At 35.8% G+C, this 22,646-nt stretch overlaps 1 protein-coding gene across 1 annotated transcript; it reads right to left on the bottom strand.

Annotated features, from left to right (window-relative positions):
- Positions 1 to 1,871: 1,871 nt before the first annotated feature.
- On the bottom strand, positions 1,872 to 22,617 carry LOC110454954 (bromodomain-containing protein 4-like). Its single transcript, XM_021504784.1, has 14 exons — positions 22,125 to 22,617; positions 19,155 to 19,318; positions 17,307 to 18,806; positions 15,967 to 16,009; positions 15,367 to 15,449; positions 14,609 to 14,732; positions 13,617 to 13,735; positions 12,300 to 12,425; positions 11,039 to 11,154; positions 9,962 to 10,136; positions 8,983 to 9,080; positions 6,574 to 6,728; positions 4,576 to 4,705; positions 1,872 to 4,090 (listed from the first exon to the last, which is right to left on the bottom strand). The coding sequence occupies exons 1-14, from the start codon at positions 22,316 to 22,318 to the stop codon at positions 4,064 to 4,066; spliced, it is 3,054 nt and encodes a 1,017-aa protein (XP_021360459.1). The 5' UTR covers positions 22,319 to 22,617; the 3' UTR covers positions 1,872 to 4,063.
- Positions 22,618 to 22,646: the final 29 nt, after the last annotated feature.

Genomic DNA, 22,646 nt, shown 5'->3' with positions numbered 1-22,646 from the left:
ACTGAGGTATTTGTGAAGTGCAGAATGTACCTGGTAATACTCTATTTATTGGAGACTGGAGACCTTGACCTTGGGATCTGCAAGGCCATCCAAAGCAAGAATTGTTGGCGAGGAAGCAGTATATTAAATTGGAGTGAACTCAAGGTAATATTTTGGAAACCAATCTAGAGTAACAGTGACCTTGACCTTTGGTCTTTAAAAGGAATTCCATGCAAGCATAAAAGCTAAGGATGCAGTATATGAAATCTAAAATTTGAGGATTATCGGCCTAAAGGAAAATTATGTTACTGTGTAGAAACCAATTTTCTACTTAGAGGAACAATGACCTTGACCTTTTAAACAGTCACAAGCAGACACTTTCGGTTAGGAAGCAGTGTATTAAGAATGAGCTATCTACTTGAATTTGAATTATTGTGTGGAAACAATTTATTATTTATTGTGAATGACCTTGACCTTGACCACGGGACCTGAAAGAGTAACCACAAGGAAGTTCTGTATTACATTTTAGCTGATTTTGCCCTCATGAACTTAAGTTATCTTGTTATAAATGATGTGGCACAGATGAGTAGCATTACAATGTTCCCTCTTGATAAGGGGGTAATATATCTATGTACAGACTCTACCACATACCAAATATACACTTACACTCACACAATCTTCACACTTGTTCATTGTGAGATGCATTGTTACAAACAAAGCACACACAACCATTTTTTTCGTGTGAACATACCTTCTTATGAGAAAATAATTGACCAGTTATATTTCTAAACTACAAAACTCCAACTTTCAAAATATGATACATATCATATGATGTATATGTACATGCACATGACATGTCTGTTAATATTTACAAATATTTCCCATGTCAATCAATCTACACTTACAAACAAGGCATAATATGCAGACATAATTTTCCAACCATGTACAATATGAAATAACAAACTGAAATACATCAATACAACAAAAAGATGAAATAAAAACAAACCCAAAATGAAAAGTAAATTATATTCAGATGTGATCAGGATTAAATATTCAGAAATATCACATAAATGGGGTCTTCATAGATACAAATTCATCAAATCAAGATTACCGTAAAAATCTTGGCATTTTAAACAGAAGGAAACTGTTAACAATAAGTTGATAAACAATTTACAGGATTAAAAATAATGCATTTCCATCGAAAATACATCTGTAAACAATGAACTTTGAAGTGGGGCCGCATAGGCCAAGTGGTTAAGGCGTCTGACAATCTGCTACCACAAACCCTCCACCACTGGGTTGCGGGTTCAAGGCTTAAGTGGGGAAGTCGCCAGGTACTAGCCGTAGGTTGGTGGTTTTTCTCCGGGAACTCCGGCTTTCCTCCACCACCAAAACCTGGCACATCTTTAAGTGCCCATAACTGTTAATAGGACGTAAAACACAAACAAACCAAACCAAACCAAATGAACATTGAAACACCGTCTAACAAATACCAGGTGAGTTAATTGTATTCTTACAAAGGATCGGTCTACAGGTATACCATATCATTATAAAAAGTGCCCCTCATGGTGTTACAGTACATTTTCTTTTTCACATGATCACATGCCCTCCCCTTACTCCATACAAATACAGTATAAAACTACTTTTTACAATATGTTCAAAGCTTCAAAATCCAAATCAAACAAATTGTAGAGGATATTTATAAGTATTTCTCAAAATCTGCTAGGCCTGAAATATGAGTACAATCTGAACAATATTTTCAACTCTATAAAAATAGCACATTATTATAACATATCATTCAAGGCAAATGGATACAATTTTTTACAAAATTGAAGCTTTTAACATTCTGATTTTTTTGTTCATGTTACAAATTTAAGAGACATCTGTCAGGTTTTTTGTTTTTATCGAAGCACAAGTTTATAATGAGTTCATTTCACAGTGCTGCAAAAATGTTGGTTGACATCTATTTTTTCTATTATAAGGGATAACACCATCTATAACTTGTAACTGAGAAAGATTGGGTTATCTCAGTAGAGGGCAAAGATTTTGTAACATAAGCCGAGGTTGGGATGTTACAGATTCTTGGTCCAAGACAGACCCATCTTGCTCAGCTGCAGGTTATAGATTATTTTTCCTCATCACTTCTGATTATTTTTTAAATTTAATCATAGCATACCAATATGTATCTCGTCTGGGGCCTTTTATTAGCTTTCATATAAACAATGTAGCCCCTGGTAAAAAGGAAAGAAAAACATGTTTTACCTAGACAACATTATATAATTAGTATTGTGAATCAAATAATCCAAACACAAAACATTGCACAATAAAACAAAATAAATACTTGTAATGAAATGTGTGATTTCTGTTAGAGTAAATGATACAATTTCTGTTAGAGTAAATGATATATGCTACCTTACACATTATACTACTGATTTGTATGAAGAGTTCAGAATGTAGGCAACCTTGCACATAAAACTTTTGATTGACGTTAGTGTTAAGGTGCTACCTTACACATGTATTCAGGATAAACGTAACTGATACATACTTAGTAATACACATTGTACCTGTGGTTTTTGTGAGAGTTTAAGATATGGTATATGCTACCTTTCACATTATAACTGTGATCTTTAACCGTCTCTGTTAAAACATTCTTGATCTTATCCTAAATATTTTGTGACAATTATGTCACATATGGCCTTAACCTATATCTTAAAATCTGGTATAACGTTAGTAATCCATGCTGCATCATTATCCGAGTTTCTTTGTTACCATTTACAAATCATTTCACTGTAGGTGCTTAAAGATGAAATGAACCTACAAGACAAAATCAGGTCTTTTTGTAAACACTATCATGCATAAATGAACACAAATCAACTGTTTGCATTTTATCAAAGCTTCATCAATATACAAACACAATAATGTAACGTTTAATAAAAGCTGACTGTGCCATTAGACGTTTACCACATAAACTCAATATCTTTGAAAATTTCATAACAGGACACAATGTATCCCAAAAATAACAAAACAAATGTAGGCTTTCAAACTTGGTCCCCAAACAAATTACTCAGTAGTAAATGAAGACTGGTTATCTGGAAATTTCAACATTTTGATATCCACAGGATTTTCTTTATCAATATTGATTTAAGTCTGACAATGAACTCATGACCTACTGAAGGCCAACACAGTACAAGTGGTGCTATCCAGGCCTCGAATTAAACTTATATAAGAAAGGTGAAAAAAAATGTATTATCTATATTTCAATAATGAAAATAGTAACAATTGTGTTCTTAAATCTGTTGTTAACTTTTAATTATATTTTATAACTCGATCTTTTTAAAGAAAAATAATCACATTACATATATTAATCATAGACTGTATTTCAGCACCATAATAATACTGGATGTAATTCTTGATTGCTTAATAAGTTTCACCTTTTTTTCCAGTGAATTATTAACAACAGAAATATGTTAATCTACCAAGTAATCCCATATAAAACCTACTTTTTACCAACTTTATTTGAAAACATATTTCAGAAAGTGCCAATTCCCGTTCCATTTTGTCCGAAATCAATGTGTCCAGATTGTAGTATTTACCAGGAGATGTCTTGTTACAAATTAACAACTTTTGTTTAGAATACTGACAAATCAGACATTTTAAAAATCTATTTTAACTTCAACTAGTATTTTGTAATGAGGTGATCACCGTGATGCCAAACACACATGTTTACACACGTTGATTCTCATAGTGATGCGATATCTATTAAAGAGGAAAGTTTGAAGAAAATAAATGAAAATACTGGAAGCATTACAGCAATCTTGTACTGTTTTCCTAATATATCATTCTATGATGTTATTCTATTTTTTTCAGCCTTTGTTTACATTCAACAAGTATTGCACTCTAAAATTGGAATAACACAATCATTGAGGACAGTTTCTATCAGTTGTTATAAGTGATCTTTTTTACTTAAATGATGACACAGCTTGCAGTAAAATCTTTTTCCATCTTCACGTCTAGAATACCAGGTGTATTGTCATTTTTTTAAATAGCACTACAAGGCGAGTCCATCTTGTAATCCCTACAAAACTTAGTAGTATGGTCTCCTGGGATTGTTCTGAAATATAGAAAAGCACAACAAACCATAACGATCAAATTGTATCTGGGTTCAAACTGCAGATCAGCAATTAGTCTAGACCTCCTATCCAGACACCAACATCCCCTTCATGAACCCTGAACCATATTTTCCACTCATAATGCCTTATTCCCCCTATTCAAATGACCTTGGCACTTATTCCCTGTTAATTCGTTTAGAGTCTGTCTTTACCTTGCAGATCGATGTCACATTTGCTTTCACTATATCAATAGTAGAGGTAAATTCCAAGATGTACACAATAAATATGTATATTCTACACATGCATAAGAACAAATCTGACCAACTGAATATTTTGTGGATTATTAGTTTGACTTTTTAGCATGAGTACTGGATAGAACAATATATACCTGTCCCAAACAGACAAATTGACATGCTAACTGTAGGAAATCCTTCTAAAGATTCTTGTTTTGCTCAACCTCTTACTTGAGACAAGACTGATTGCTTACCAGAGGGTTTGGCCTGAAGCGATAAGCCAACATCATCCGTTTACGAAAGGCATCATACTCATCATCGTCTCGGCTTAGGTTTGCAGGGCGCTCTGTGCCAAGCCCCCTTCCTTCTACAGACTGGTTACCTCTATAGGATAGCACATCAAGGACAGGGATTTATTATTGTCATTATATTTCATGTGGATTTCACCGTCTGAACACAATATGCCAATCTAACCCTTTTAAACTATTAATCCAAGGGACGAACCATAGAGGTAAATGTTACATTATAACATGGCAAAGTATTGCAAGTTATCTAGTTCTTCACATGTAGAAAATCTTCAATATTAATAAATAACAAAGGGCCATTACTCCGTATATAGCGAGAGCATTGATTTCAACATGAAACAGTTCTCTTAACCATTCATCCCTAAGTCACATTTAAACCTTACCAAATTAAAAGACTGGGCAAGTCCAGTTTAAAAATTTAGGGGTGAATGAGTTGTCAGAGATGTACTGTGATACAAACTCTGGCAAGTTTAGGTGACAAAGTGTATGAATTGTTCTCTAGATAAAGTTATGTACTGGTGGATTGTTTGACTGAAGGACTGAGTGCGAACCTGTAGTCCTGTTTGACTGAAGGACTGAGTGCAAACCTGTAGTCCTATCTACGAGTACAGGTGGAAGACTTATAAGTGTAACTTGAAGTAAAAGATTATACATCATTCTTTTAGGAGCAATATATTAAAATCAGATCTTAAAGAAGCCTCCATGGAAATTTGCATTGTGATGCAAATATGGAAAACATCACTAGTCAAAATTTCCCAAACTGTTTATGATAAAAATAAGTCACAAAACATTCACTGCATTTGTCACATAATCACTCACACCACTCCTAGTAGACCCCTAATGATCCGTCATATAAAATATCAGCATGCTACAACACAGATTGAATCATTGATACACTTCACATATCTTGACCAGAAACCTAAACCTAGTGACTTTAGTGAACATGTTTTTAGTGAAATTAAGAGAGAAAAAAAAGTTGTCTTTCTCTCCAGTTTTTGCATCACTGCATCAATTTAACACCCAATTGATCTCCTAAGTAAAATATAAACCTGCTAGCACACATACTGAATAAATGGCAATACCTAAAATAACTTGCCTCAAAAAGTTGAACGTGTTCCATGCTAACATTCACAACTGTTAAATAACCTTGTCAAGCAACAGCAACAAACGATGGTTATTGAGTTGATTATGTGTGTAAGTGATATTGTTTGTGATGTTTTTGAATAAACTTTGCTATAAGTTACAACCCTCCTTTTCTTTATGGCTGACAGTTGTAGTGATTCTGTGTATCAATAAACTTTGCTATAAGTTACAACCCTCCTCTTCTTTGTGGCTGACAGTTTGAGTGATTCTGTGTATCAGTAAACTTTGCTATAAGTTACAACCCTCCTCTTCTTTATGGCTGACAGTTTGAGTGATTCTGTGTATCAATAAACTTTGCTATAAGTTACAACCCTTCTCTTCTTTATGGCTGACAGTTTGAGTGATTCTGTGTATCAGTACATTTTGCTGTAGTTTGATTTTCCCCTTTTTCATCTTCTGTATTGAGGTCAAGTTATCATGACAGTGAATACTATTGAATACCACATCTAATTTTTTAATATGCGAGGAGTGAAAATAGCACAGGGCGAAAGCAGATTTTACCAGTGAAGGGCAAAAGTTTGACCGGGTAAAAGATTTCTAGGTATATCATACCCTGCTTCTTTAACATTAACTTATTCCCTTTCCCAGGATACTTACTCTTTGACAGACTGAGTGGCTGAGTGATACCACATCTCTACCCTTCCTTAAATAGTTATCTTGCCCTTTTAATTATGCTCCTCCCTTTCCACAAGATACTTACTTATTGACAGGCTGAGTGATGCCCTGTCCCTCCGCTTCCACAAGATACTTACTTATTGACAGGCTGAGTGATGCCCTGTCCCGCCCCTTCCACAAGATACTTACTTATTGACAGGCTGAGTGATGCCCTGTCCCTCTGGTCCTAGCCCCTCCCCTTCTTTCCAGCCCAGCTTTTGTAACATCTGGTACCCAAGGTTTTCACAGGTGATCTTGAACTCTTTGTAGTCTGACAAGTCTGGCTCACGTCCTTCCTGTAGAGCCTGGAAAATTATAGAGTTTTTAATTAATTCTGTGCTGTTATAAAATGTATAAAGAGGATTGGTAGATAGTAACTGGTGTAATGTCTTGCTTCACATTGTTACTTCATTGTACTTATCATTTTCTACTAATATTTGCCATCATTGGTTGCAAAATTCAATTAACATCTTGAAAATATCATAATAGTATTTCTACCATCAAACTGATACTTTACATATGCTTTGTCTGTGGGGGCCACTGGTTAAAAGCAACGCTCAAATGTTGGTAGCTAGTTTTCAGGTCATGACAGGAGGTTTTCAATAGAGCATTTTCTTTTTTTCTGTATGTTTATTGGATACTGTCTCTAGAATACGGCAATATCTTTCGATACCAGATATATTTTTTCATGCTTGATATCTCTGGCTCCATTGGAAGACATTTCAATCTTTGCTAGCCTCTCAATATTCATAGCCTTCCAAAGCATTCTAGTTGTAAAATGTATTCAATACTGACATGCAAAAAGAAAAAGCTACATTTGTACTTTCTAATACAGAGTTTTTTTTCCATGGATGTGTTGAGATGGGTTAACATACTAACTTCACTTGACAAAGGAATAAGACAAGGAAAACTTATTTCTCCTTATACTTTTATATACAAAAACTGTACAGAAATTGCTTCTTTTTGCCCATATTTCAAATCATTGTGAACAAAAATGTGTCACAGATAAAATGATGGCTATTGTGAAAAGTTTACCTGGAAACTAAAACCGAAGTGCAAATGACACAACTACATAAGGGTCATACATAGAATTTTCTTTGAAATCGGTCTTGTAGCGAAAAAGTATTTGTCTGGATATTTCTTTAATTCAAAAGGACAGATGAACTAGAACACTGACAGGTCAGTAAGGGCCCCGTCTTGTGGCAATATATCCCCCATAATCATCAAGAAGCGATCTGCCCATATAGCTGAGCTTGAAGTTTGACATTTGGACTTCAAAAAGAATCGCAAGGAAGCAAAAAATACATTTTACATGTACTATGATGTGAGTCTAGTTTCCTTCCACCTCCCTATTTGCTGGGCTAACAGAAATGTAAATACCAGTGCAACACTCATTTGTTAGCTTTGATTTGTTTTATTTCACCTAATAAACCTCCTCCAGGGTCAAAGTCAGAGATCAACTTTGTCTTTGACCTTTGGACCCAAATGACCTTGACCATTAACCCAGTGACCCTGATCTTTGGTCAGTTGACTTATTCTTTAATTCAGACCAACTTTACTTCTTAATATTATAACAAAATGTTTATCAGTGAAAAATACAAAACTTGACCTTGACCCTTTGGACCCTGTGACCTGGACCTAAGGTCAGTTGACTCTGTGTTAAGTTCTCAACAACATTGCTTCATAATGTCATAACAAAATGTTCATCAGGGAAAAGGTACAAAATTTAACCTTGATCTTTGACCCAGTGACCTTGACCTTTGGTCAATTGACTCTTTTTTTAATTCTGAGCAACATTGCTTCAAAGTGTCATAGCGAAATGTTCACCAGTGAAAAGATACAAAATTTAAACTTGACCTTTGACCCAATGACCTTGACCTTTGGTCAGTCGTCTCCTTGTTTAATTCTGATCAACTTTGCTTCATCATGTCATAACAAAATGTTCATCTGTGAAAAGATGCATATTTGACCTTGACCTTTGAATATAATGACCTTGACCTTTGACCTTGACTTTTTTTTTTTTTACCTCAGTGTGTCTCTTTGTTTAATTCCGAACAACTTTGCTTCATAATGTCATAGCGAAATGTTCACCAGTGAAAAGCTACAAAATTTGACCTTGACCCCTAACCCGAGGACCTTGACCTTAAGTCAGTTGACTCCTTGTTTAATTTTGATCAACTTTGCTTCATAATGTCATAACAAAATGTTCATCAGTGAAAAGATGTAAAATTTGACCTTGACCTTTGAACCCAATGACCTTGACCATTGACCTTGACTTTTTACCTCAATGTGTATTTTTGTGAACTGAACATCTTGACCAAGTTTCATGTACATCAGTCCATAGATACCAAAGTTATCAGCCAGGAACAAAATTTGTGGACGGACAGACAGACAGACAGAGTGATTACTATAGGGAACCCGTATAGACTGGACGGGGCCCTAACAAGCTGATTCTAGTAATCAACAAACTCTACTGTGGGGTCCGTGGTGTATGAATGCAACATCTGTAATATCTAGACATTTATTGATGAAAAAATCCCATTCTCCATTGGACCATACCCTGTATGTCTCCATAAAGCGCTCCAGTTCAGCAGGAGGAAGGAAGTCTCCAATGAAATGTTTTCCTCTGTTTGCTTCAGTCAAAGAATCAGCCCATTCTGTGCAAACAACAGTTTTGACAAAATTAGAGAAAATCTTAACGAGTTTCAGCATTCAATATTTGATAATATTCATGTTAAACATAAGAAGTTGTTAACATTTTACAAAGTGTCATTTCAAGAATAAAACCTCCCTTTTCATGAAAGATATAGATTTTGAAGCTTATTTGGGAAGAAGAGCACTATTTTCTATTAATAATAATAATAATAATTCGAGGTACTTATATACCGCTTTATCACAACCTATTTCGTGGTCGTCTCAAAGTGGTTCACAAATGATTATCCGTGGTTATAGGGCCTTTGCAACCAGTGCTGCCATTTTGGCGCTCAAAGCTTGCATTTTACAATTCCAGCACTGCCCAACCACGTACTCATTTACAGCTGAGTAGACTGGAACAAGGGGAGAAAAGTATCTTGCTCAAAGATACAACACACTGCTGTGCCACGACTCAAACCCGCAACCCTTGGGTCACGAGCACGGCGTCCTACCACTAGACTACTGTGCCTCCTAATTCAACCCCTAGATGGCCTTCAAAAAGCCCTGTTCCTGTCATTTCCACTTTAATACCTGGGGTATTTTCTGGAACAGCATTCTAGCTATTCTTCAATGAGTATTCAGAATGATTAAAGTTCTATTTGTAGTAATGGTGACCTGGTGTTTGACCCAAGGTCAAACATGAGCTTGTAATGTATGTGAAGTTGCATGAATAAAGTGCAATAATGGAAAACTTGGTGAGAGAATTTATATTGACTATTCAATTGCAAAAACATCTTTCAATGAGAAGGGTCAAAAAGAAATATCCTAGAAAACGCTTTCTTTTTATCAGATTATTTTGTTTTTGTATTACATAATCTACATTTTTTCCATGTATGTTATATACCTCTGGTGGCTAACATTTCATTTGAGCGTTTTTTGTGCTCCCATGTGCCTCCCTCGGTGTCCTCATCAGAGTCGTACTCGTATTTCTGGCTTGCCTTCATCCCCGGCAGCTCGGCCATCATGGCTGCTTCCTTGGCTTTCTTTTGGGCCAGAATCAACTGGTACATCATGTTCAACTGAAGGAAAAAGTAAAACAGTCAGAGAAATATTCTGAAAAAAGTTTCATTTTTAACTGCTGAGTGACTAACATGAAAACATATCTTTAGTTGTTTTCCAAAATTGCATTTTAATTCATTTTCTTGAAGATGTAGCACTTTTCATATGCAGCTACAGTATATGAACTTATTCTTGTTCAATGATGAACTGGATAAATCAGCTGTATTTAAATTACATATGTGTAATGGAACAAACGGTATGTATTTAAATTAAAACTTTAAATATGTACGGTATGTGAAACAGGAGATAGAGAAATGCAATGGCCAGACTGGGGTTCCAACCCGGGACCCTCCGAATTAACCAATTGAGCTACCTGGTTGCAGACATTGAACCCAGTCCAGTCCAGTTCTGCTACATTCCTAACTCATTCAACGAAGTCTTAGACTCGGAGGACACGCATTTAATTATTTTTCAGTACGATCTCACATCAGAAAACACTTCTTTCAAAACGTTTTTTTCCAACAAACATACAGGAGATTCATTTCAAAGACAAATGCATGCAGTTCTTATTTACATGAAAAGCAATCTTATAAACTCATTTTAAGATAAAGTCAAAGTCAGCAGGGCCTTGCATAGATATACCACTTGTGGTCAGGTAGGTGGCCTTATATCATTTCTCGTCATTAGGAATAAAAGTTTGACTGTCTTGGTGAAAGGCCTGTGAGAAAATGACACCTTTAGCTGATAGCCAGCCAAATCTAATCAGGCATAGAACTTGATGTGCAATTGAGAGGTCCATGACATACTATGAGCTTTTTACTATAGACAGACTGAATGAAAAAGTGATTACTTTATAAATCTATCCATCCCCAAACCCCCCAACTAAGGTGGTGGGGTTTAATATTTCCCAGTATCCACTGACCTCTTGCTGTTCTTTGATTTGCTGAATCTGATCTTCATTGAGAGTGTCACTGCCGACCATTTTTCTGGCGAAGTCTTGAAGAGTCACCTGGGGAGGATGCTGCGGTTTGGAAGTTGCTGTAAGATTTATACAATAAAACATTACAGAATATCATACTCTTATAAGTAATGTTATAGAATACTACATTCTTTATATCAGTAAAATATCATATTCCTGAGAAATACAACAATATAGAATATCATAGTCTATTATTAGTATTAAATACATTTATACTGAATTCCAGTCTCTTATTAGAACACTATTGTTTGTGTAATTACTTTTTTCAGTAGGAATGTTATAACCATTTTCTATAGTCACAAGTTTATATTTACATTTGCGCTGCAACCCTCTGCATGAACCTTACCAGCAGAAATGCATTTCATTTGAGTATGAAAGCAAAAACTCTCGTGACGTAACACCTTGGTTTACTTATGACCTCATGGATTGACTTTGTTCAATGAGAGTCTTGTCGCTTTGCTTCGGATATCATGGAGAATGCTCCTGCGTCAAACACTCCAATGACTATGGTTAATTATTGGCACCAATTTTATTCAAATAGGGCTGTTCCGCCAATGTCGTTTAAAGGACGACGCAAATAAGAAACGCAGTAAATAAATAATTAATTTAAGAACAAATAAATAAAATTAAACAATTGTTCTATATATGTCTTACTGTACTTCACATTGCAGAATATCATTATAATACAACAATGTTTCTCGTATGTTCCCCTAAAGCAACATTCTGTTTAGTTTGTTTATTAAGTAGAGTCAATTCAGTAAAGGTCTTATATGTAAATACATGTAGTTCAGTAGCCTGTTGAATTGCTTATATCTAAACTGCATTCTTATTGTGATGTCAGACCATAGAGATGAGATTTCTCCCATTGCTCCTCGCATGAAAACATTGTTTGAAATAAAGGCAGACATTGGATTTTTTAAAAACAGTCATAATAATGAAAGTAACAAAGTGTTGTGTTTTGCAGTCACTATATCAAAATGGTTGCCAGGTTGAGGATGAAGAGCACTCCTCTTTGGATTGTGCAACCGTTTTTGAAAAAAAGTCCTTAAATGGTAAAATTGACTGGGTTTATTCCACCTACAGGTAACTTAACAGTGAGAAAATAGATGCCTGCTACAAGAGAATTTCACTGAGACTTTACTAAGACAGGAAGGTACACCCCCTTACTACATCCACTTCCATATTTGTATGTAATTGCGCTTACCTGGCCCTGCCTCTGAAGGGTCTTGAGAAGAAGCAGACTGGCTTGAACCGGCATCACCTCCGCTTTCTGAATCAGCCCATCTACTCCTCCGCTTCTTCCTCAGTTTTTCTCCCCTCTTCTCCATTCCTGAGAAAAGGGGATCAGATTGGTGTAACATCACAACAGACAAACATAGTTGTATATTATCTAATAATTTAGTGACTCTGGCACAACTTTAATCTAACAACCACTATAACAATATCATGATGTACTAGACACAATCTCTATTGAAGCTCACAGTATCAATCTACATAACAAAATCTGTCAGAATGTGGTGTGAATACTAGTGCGGATATCATCTTCTCAAGTGGAAACTCACATATGTATCACATTACAAACCATAAACATCTGAGTTAAAATTAACTACCTTTGTGAAAACTGATGTAATTCAACTTTTTTTAATATGAAGATTTTATGCGAGTACTTATTGTTACGGTGATACTACAGCTTCAATGTTCCATTCTTCATAATGAACAGTACAATTTGATTCATACATAGTTGGGGCCTCAAGTTAATAGCTGGTGCATGCATGTCGATAACTGCATCAATGCTACAACATGCGGCATATATGTTGTTTACAACATAAATGCTACAACATGCGGCATATATGTTGTTTACAACAGTAGGCTACAATGGTCACCCATACAAGCTTGAGTAAACCCAATATCCCAACATTACTGTTTGTATTTGTAAGGCTGAGATTCGACCCTGTTAGTCAAAATCGGACCTGGAATTTAATGATTCCATTCTTTTTGTACTTAAACATAAATTTAAACAAGGCAGAGTTTGCATGCAATCCGGTGTTCCCTACCTGCGGCCGCACAGTGAACAAAAGGCCACAACTTCGTATATAATGGGGCAAGAGACTTGATTTTAGTATGTCACACTGCATCATCCCAACAGGTACTCATACACAAAATTTGGCAATAATAGATAAACAAGTTTATGGGTTGTGCAGTGAAACAATTGGTGCATAGACTGATTGGCTGATAGACAGACCAACTGATGGAGTGCAAACCTATAGTCTCCTTCAGTGATAGGTAGGAGATCAACAAGCAGGGTTACATCTATCACAAGATGTGGTTGAACTTCTGTTAAGTGGAGTTGACTGAAGGTTTACCATACAGTATCTATTGCTTCCATGGTAACGGTTGAAATTTATTATAACACATGGATATAACACATGGATATTAACTTTAATGGTAAAGTGTGGTGATTTCACAAGGATTATTTTCTGGTATCCAGTACTTATGGAACAGCCTTAAGATAACAAATCACCTTCAACATCTTCAATGTCTCCCTCGTTTCCATCATCCAGTCGTCCCATGCATCTCGTCAACTGTTTGACCTGCTGACGGAAGAACTTGTAGGCATCACTGCTTTGGTTGAACAGAAACCTGGCAACATAAAGACACACTCACAATAGACATTTTTATGCAAAGCTGAAAAAATTGTGCTTGAAATTTATGAACCATCTCTATTCCTCTTCCAAAACTTCATGAGGAGCATAAATGAAAACGTTATAACGATCAACACAAGGACCAGGGGAGCCTACATCTACAGCTGTTAAATGTCATGTTATTGCTTCAAAAAACACTAAATTCAAGGAATTAATTTCAATCATTATAATGTACAAACACTAAGTATGACTCATAACGTTGCCTGTAACCTCATTAAATCTGTTATTATTAAATACGTCCTTAAATGACCTCAGATGTTCATATGATGCTGAACCCTTTAAACCCAACCTAATGATATTTAAGCTTGGCTAGAACATTAACCTTATGCAACAAAAGAAAAAATGTGGTGGAAATCAATACATAAATGGAAAATATATTGCACAGAAAACACAAAATTTGGTGACAATCCATACAGAGACAGAAAAGACATTTAAAGAAGTCAAAAGGTGAGGGCTTGGACAAGTAATACATCTATCAGGAACTAGAAAATGTCAAGACATGAATGCTGCTGTGACCTTCCTTTCTAAAAATAATCAGTGACTCTTGACGTTTGAACCTGAAACACTAACTCATCCCAGATATTCTCATACTTTGTTTAATGATAAAAATCTATTGAGAAATGAAGACACCATAGTGACGACACTGAATTTGTTTATTCTATAAACAGTATAAGAGACCAGTAGGCCTTGACCTTGGAACCTCGAAATGTGAACTCATATCAGGTATTCTCATTCTTATTTTGTTTAATCAAAGCCCTCCCCCAATTAAAATGAGGGGAGCATGAAAACAATGATGGGGAATAATACCTACCAATATGAAGGGTTGCTGACATTTTCGCACATGGTTCTTCCTTCAAACTCGGAACCATTCTCTGCGACTTGGACTGCAAATCTTTCAATAGTTTCTCGTAGGTGCGGGTCCTCTGGTGGATAAACTAGAAGCAGCTTATCAGTATCGAATTCTCTTGGGGTTTAACCTTCATTGGTATCAGAATCAACAAATTCGTACTTGAAAAACCTGACGTTTTCCTTCTAATACACAAGCACTGGACTACATTGTGATAGGAGGTAGAACTGTTCAATAACACAAACTTCTACTTTCCTGAAATAATATTACATCACCTTTTTCTGTTTTTACCTGTACTACATACACGATGACTTACCATATAAAAACTGTTAAGGGAAACTTATGTTAAAGATTACATAAGCAAAATATTATAGAGACTATTTCTTCAGCCGGACTAACTTTGATTGTTGTTATATTTTCTCTGCATATTGAGCTAGTTTGGTAATAGGGTAACATGAATAAGAGTAGTATGCTTCCACCGGGGATCGAACCCCGGCCCCAAGTTTCCAGCTACCGATTGAGCTAAAGGGAAATTCCCTCTTGCGCTTAGCTAGAAGGCAACCATAATCCTATAAACAATAAAATCTTTTTAACAACATGTATATGGAGGTATAGCAAGGAAATAGAGAAAGGGATATAGGTATACTTGAAATGATATCATTCACTGTTGATTAGCACAATGCTAAAAATACGGATACATGTTTTTATTGGGAGTTAAATACCTTCATTCTCTCTTTTCACCGATTGTTTTTCAGGTTCTGGTAAATCAAACATGTCACCCATCTTCATTTTCTGTGGTGGTTGCCTAAAATAGAAACATTCAATAACCACATACTGAACTTATTTAAATAATTTTCACATTTCTTCCACAAATTGAAGAAATTATACTGTAAAGCTATTATATTTTAAATATTTTTTGCACTAAATATATTTTTTTCTTTGTAAGGTTTTAAAAGCCTATTTGAAGTAAGGTATAATGACTATTTTTCATTTAACCTTATCCAAATTAAGAATGTGACATTTTTCCAGCAGAGTTAACTGCTACAATTGAAACTTATAAAATAAGAACAATTTTACTAATTTTACTAAGTTTTAACAAGGTTATTGTAAAGCAGTACATAATACGCCCATCACACATTAACCTTCACATGAAGTTTGAATTAAATCCGTTGAAAATTACTCAAGATATCGAGCGGACACTGTGCGTGCCAGACCAATCGCCCGCTCACATGATTACATAATACATCCCTTCTATTGAAGGGCATATAAAAACCAGTCTCTCACTCATTCTGTATGTGAGAAGTTTAGACAACAAAACTTACCTAGGTGGAGAATTCTCTTTTCTCATTTCATAATTGAGTTTAACTGAAATGAAGATGCATACATGGATCAAACTAACTACATGTTTGTAAGGAAACTTTGCTGTTTGAGTGTTTACGTATGAGATTAGTTTAATATTGTACATGAACAATGGATTAAAAAAAAAGTTTTTAAGTTTTCTATTCACCTCATATTTCGATATTTGTTTTTATCCCTAAAATGATTCATATAGATTAAATACAAACAAGAGGTCCAATCGGCCTGCATCGCTCACCTGGTATTAATCTCACAATTGTAACCTTGAAAGTGGAATAATAAAACTGTTTATTGAGAAGATGACTTTTAAAGATTTATGCACTATGGACCAGATGTGACCATGAAAGTGTGTCAAGGTCATTCACATCAGCATACAATCACCCTGTATGCTTAAGTTATTCAGAAGAAGTCGCTGAAAGATTTCAACATATTTGACCCCTGTGACCTTGAAAATGGGCAAAGGTCATTCATTTAAACAAACTTCGTAGCCCTTCATGCCAATATCCTTCTGGCCAAATATCATCACCCTGGACCTTCTGGTTATACAAAAGTCCTAAAAAGGTTTTTAAGACAATTGACCCCTATGACCTTGATTATGAGTGAAGGTCATTTGTTTGAACAAATTTGGTAGCCCTTCATGCCAACATCCTTTTGGCCAAATATCATCAACCTGAACCTTTTGGTTATTCAGAAGAAGTTGTTTAAAGGTTTTCAAGACAAATGACCCCTGTAAGCTTGAATATGGGCGAAGGTCATTCATTTGAACAAACTTGGAAATGCTTCATCCTAGCATGTTATTGGCCAAATATCATCATCCTGGGCCTTCTGGTTATTCAGAAGAAGTTGTTTAAAGATTTTACCATATTTGACCCCTGTGACCTTGAAAATGGGCAAATGTCATTTATTTGAACAAACTTGGTAGCCCTTCATCCCAGCATGCTACTGGCCAAATACATCAACCTGGGCCTCTTGGTTATTCAGAAGAAATTGTTTAAAGTAAAAGGTTGACACCGGACAGACGACGGACGGTGCACCATGCCATAAAAACACATTTATTCTTTAACTCACTCGATTAATATAACTCTACTTACAATAATAAAATGTACTGATCGTAACATGTTGGACTACACAGATCTTCATCAAGTTGAACTGATTTCTATTTCAACAAGTGATAATTACATATTTGATGTATCTAGTAACTAATCAAAGACAAATTGGATTCACTAGGTTTAGCTCATCATTGTGTTAAATCAATCATTTCCAAAAAAAGGTTGTTTTTTTTTAATTGATATTCTTTCAATCAAACCTGGTGATTCCGATTCTGTCGGCATGGATGGATCATATTCACTCTCTGAGGATTGTCGCTGGTTCCTCTGATCACTGATGGGAGGAGGAGGAGGAGCAGAGGGGAACATGTCAATCCCTGGTGGTGGCGGTAAGTTTTGTCCTGGAGGACCGAAGTTCTGTGGGGGTCGAGGATGTATATGCATCTGTACAGGGGCTGGGGGGTGAGGTGGAACCTGACTAGACACAGTTGTATGTGTGGGCAGGTTTGGGGGCCTGCCTGGGGGGCAAGATGGGGGATGACCAGGCACCAGTGGATGACGAGGAGCTAAATGAGGTTGACTCATGAAGGGATGAGGGGGTGGGGGCTGGGACTGAGGGTGCGAGATTTGGGGAGGGGCACCAGGGTACTGTGTTTGGGGTGGAGGGGGTGGAGCTCTGTTCTGAGCTGTGCTATATAAATTCATTTCCTGTTGATGTGGTTGCTGGATAGGCTGCCCATAAGAGTTGATTTCCTGAGCTGGGGGCCGGGGTGGTGGAGGTGGGGGATAGGGCTGTCGAGGCTGAGGAGGTTGCTGGACTGGGGAACCATAATCATTTACTGACTGAGGATGGGAATGTCTGAGTGGGGGCTGAACTGTTCCATAGGCAGACACCTCCGGAGGGTGTGGGGGCTGGTGTCTTGCCACAGCATACATAGAGGGACCATGTGGTGGGGGACCAGGGTGAAGATTTTGAGTGACAAGGGGTGGTGGCTGAGGACCAGGTCTAATCATTGGAGGCTGTGGAGGTTGGGGTGCTCGCACCACCTGATGAGATGTGCCATATATTTGAGGGGGAGGAGCCAATGTTACCTGGGGCATTTGGAGATGCTGATGGGGCATTGGCTGAGGAGGTTGGGGAGGGAAGGAACTAGCTACTGAAGTAGGGGGAAAGGGACTAGAGACAGATGTAGGAGGGGGGCCAACTGTAGGACCGTGTGGCAGACCGTGTGGCGGTCCGTGTGGCGGTCCATATGGACCACCCCCATTCTGTGGCTCAACAGGCATTCGATGAAGAGGCCCTGCAATGTTCTGCTGTGCTGGCAACATTGGTGGACCTGGAGGTCGAGGCTGTGTGGGAAAAGTCACAGATTTACTGAAGTTTGGATTGAATTCTGGTCCCTGCATATTACCACTGTGAGGATGTGGTCGTGGTGGCATTTGCCCTACCTCTGATTTTACAGCTTGATTCCAATTCCCTACTGATAAAACACTGGACTCTGTTTTCACACCAGCTGTTGCCCACTGTCCTTGATTGATACTGGAAGCCTCCGAAATTGGTTGGGTTGGTACCCACATAACAGGTTCACTTTTAATGGGAGTGCTTTCCACTTTGATGTTTGTCTCTGTTGGTGACATAGGCTCAGCTTTTACAGAATCATTGTCCTTAGTCCCTGACAAAGCAGGTGCTGAACTGGATTCGGTCTGTATGTCTGTAGATTTGGCACTATCTGATGATTTTGTCTTTGCTCCAGAGGATGCTAGAAAAGTGAATTAAATGATCTTTATGTACAATGATTATAAATACACAGGTACATACATTAAGACCAATAATTCCATAAGTGATCATGAATCGATGATATATTAACACCAAAATAAATTGTTAATTAAAGTTTAAGCTTTTATACATATACATATGCATTTCACTATCACATACATGTATAAACAGTTGAATTTTGGAAGCTAGGATAATTTTCAATATAAAGAAGCTAAATTATGGTCAGCATATATGCATAACCATTTACATATCTTGCAGCCTAAAATTAAAGTTTCATTAAATAATTTTTCATCATTTTTATTACTACATTCACAGTTAAATTTTAAATCACCTTTAGACCCTTTCATATGCTTAAATCTGTCCAGGAAATTTCCATCATTTGCAAAGAAGCTATGTGCTGATGTAATCGGTGAGGAGCTAACTGTTGTTGTTTCTGCAGTTTTAGGCTTTTTGCTACTAAAACTGGATGGTTTAAACCCTGGGCGTTTTCCAATTCTGAAATCATTGAAAATGTATCAATTACGATCCATATTATAAAACTTGTATTAATTACATATGCAATATATCAAGAATTAGTTCATTACAAACCAATTAGTGTACTAAAAAGTAAAAGAATACATCAAGACATTTATAGATTAAAAGTTTACAATCACCTTCCAATGAAATACATTAATATTTGATGCAAACTTAAAAAATGTATGACAATGGTAAATATATATACATGTTCATATTATAACTATCAGTAATTTTAATACAAGTTCAAAATAACATGATTTTCACCGGTATGTCATGCATTTCTCTACTAAATAATAATGCCTTATTAATTGGGCTATCTAAATGCATGTTCACTTGCTCTTTCAGGTTTCAGTCCTAATCTTTGTGACATTATCTTATATTTTTGGTAATTTTGTGAACTTTTTTGATAATGACATCTTCTAGATCTCTAATAAGGTTGTTGCCAAGGGGTTTTGGAAATACAACTCAAACCCTTCATAAAATTTTGGATTTTTTTCTATTCTGGATTTTATTATTTCTAGAGCTTATAAATATCTGGCAGGTGATAATGTGAATTTGACATCTTCTGCCACCAAAATTGTGCTGTATATGATTGTATCTAATACAAATACGCTGTCATGTAACATTATCTACTGAAACATTGACTGATGCCATCTTTCAAAATAATAGATTGCTTCATTAATTAGGAAATCAAGAAAGAAGTATGATAAAGATAATTTTATGTGTCAGCTGCAGTGGGAAATGTCAAAACATGAGGAGAGATGGTTGAGGAAAATATGTTTACTTAGCTGTGCCACTTTCATAACTTATATGCAACTGGTGCACTTAATTATTATACCAAATATGGTACAAAAGTTGAAAAAATAAAATAAAAATATTGTGACGCATTTATGATTAGTTGTTCGCTGCCCAAAAGTATTTTTGCAAATTGCTCTATAACATAATATAAGGTATTGTTAGAATATTTTACAGTCATTTTTGCAGTGTATCGGTCCATTATGATTTGTAAATTCCACCTGTCCTTTTAATTTTTCACATGGACAGGTAGTAAGCCTGATCGAGCCTTGTATCAATTTTTTTCTGATGTGGTCTTTGAAATAATTCACACTATGTAGTGGTATAAGGTTTAATAACCATCTCATACATGCACTGTTTATTTCAGTATTAATGTTATGCATGAGGAAATTTTGGTATCCTGCTTTGGGACCTAAATTAATAGGCTAGGTACTTCTTTGTGGAGACAAAAAATACTCATGAATCTTTATATATAAAATCAGCAACACACAGGACACATAAAGAGCAAATAGAAAACAAAAGTAGTCAAAGTGCTGAAAATGATATAAATATCGAAACAACTTTTTGGAAGTACCAAAACGTCTTATACACCAACACATCTTGGTGCTGAAACATCTGTGCCCCTATATAGCTATGCACAATTCATACAGTATGTTATAAAGAGCTATAGATCTCACCTCAGAATGCGAACTAAAACAGATATAAACATACTAAGTTAGAGCACACAAATTCTGTTTCTACATAAATTATCCAATATCTCAGATTGTGCATGCTTTTTATTTATCAAATTGGTCTGGCTCATTTCTCCCTGAATTCCTTTCCCAATGCAGGTGGTTTCGCTAAAAATCCAGTTCACCAGTCTTAATTTTACTCTAGTATAGCTTAATACATCAGGGGTGTAAAAATTGTTTTCAGAGCACTTGCCTGGGCAAATAAACCTTGGAAATCAACTTGCCCGAAAATATTTTCTACTAGCCCAATGTAAAATGCATATTATATATATACCTATACAGACAGAAAATGTTTTTTTCAAGACAATAGGATTTTTCATGAAACATTTTAGTCATTTTCTCTCCCTATTTGCAATTAAGAATTGTTATAATTTAAAGTATCTATTTAATAGAAGTGATCGATGTATTTACCTTTCTTTTTTTTAAATTTAAAATTATTCACTTTTGAATACTTTAAATATTAGTCATGCCAATGCAACTCCGAGTTGAAAAGCAGATGTTTTTCAGGCAAAAACAATGTCCTTCTGTAGTTAACTATAGTACATATAATCATTCAATAAGCGAGTGAATCCTTTATATATTCATATTCTATGTTTAAGCTGGAGTTTCAGTTATTTTCATCAGCCTTAAAGTCTAAAAAATTGTCTGAATTGATGGATAGACTGACAATATTCTACAGGCAGTTTTTCCTCTGTACAAAGAATAAAGTAGTTTTTTCACAAGTTTTCGTTCTTTCATAATTGTTTGAATGTTTTCTTCTAAAATACAGCCAGTTAAGTTAATTATTCATTTGGGGAAACGGAGAAACATGTGTGCAAAAACATGTTTATATACTATTTTAACGCACTTGCCAAGGCACTAAAACTGGTTGTCCCGGGCATCGAGCATGTGGATTTTCGCACCCCTGTTACATATATTTTCAATTATAGATATCAATTTTAATGTTTTTATTAATTAAAAAGTTTTCATGTGTCACAAATAATTGTGATGTCTGAATAATTTCAGGTGTATATATATGTGCTGCTGCAGATCTGTTCGACCACATTAATATGTTTGAATCAATTAATCACATGACAAGTCTAATGACAAAAGCAACTAATATAAGGAAGACTTAAATGACTTCCAATGAGAATGTAATAGCCATTCGCAACTTAACAGGACAAAAACCTTTTCCCTAAAAAGGCGAAAAATCTTGCAGGAGACGTAACCTTAATTATCAAAGTCATATATCAAATGCTAGCATCAGACAATACACATACAATGGCATTCCAACTGGTTTAGATGCAGGTGACGGTGTTGAAGCTGTTTTCGTTTCTGTTTTGAACTTTTCCAATATTGTTCTCTTCTTCTCTTCAATCATTCTCTCCTGTTCACTCATTTGCTTCATTTTGTCTTTATAACTTGTACTGGTGTAACCCAGACCAGAAAATTGCTGGTTGCTTTGACCAGCCATTATTGTATTTTTCTATGGTGAAGTACAGTAATTGGAAATTTAATATACAGTGACCATAGTCCACTTCTGCCAACACGTGTGCACAAATCAGGGACTTGTCACTTTTAAACCGACTTTCTCCTAAGCTTCTTGTCAGTAATGATATGTCCAACGCATCTTCAGTTTGTTTCTACGTTACATGTATCAACACTATGTCAAATTTTCACCGAATCATTTTCACTAAACCTGAATAATTCACTTAACAAGTTTCATAATTTTGATAAAAATGTTTTCACATTCACAAAACCGGATGGATAACGCTTCGCACCTCCAGGAAGAAAGAGCTAGT

Source organism: Mizuhopecten yessoensis, unplaced genomic scaffold, assembly GCF_002113885.1.
Source record: "Mizuhopecten yessoensis strain PY_sf001 unplaced genomic scaffold, ASM211388v2 scaffold8123, whole genome shotgun sequence".
In the NCBI taxonomy this organism is placed as follows: domain Eukaryota; kingdom Metazoa; phylum Mollusca; class Bivalvia; order Pectinida; family Pectinidae; genus Mizuhopecten; species Mizuhopecten yessoensis.
Note: the sequence above shows the minus strand (reverse complement) of the source record. Positions and strands in the feature narration are given on the sequence as shown.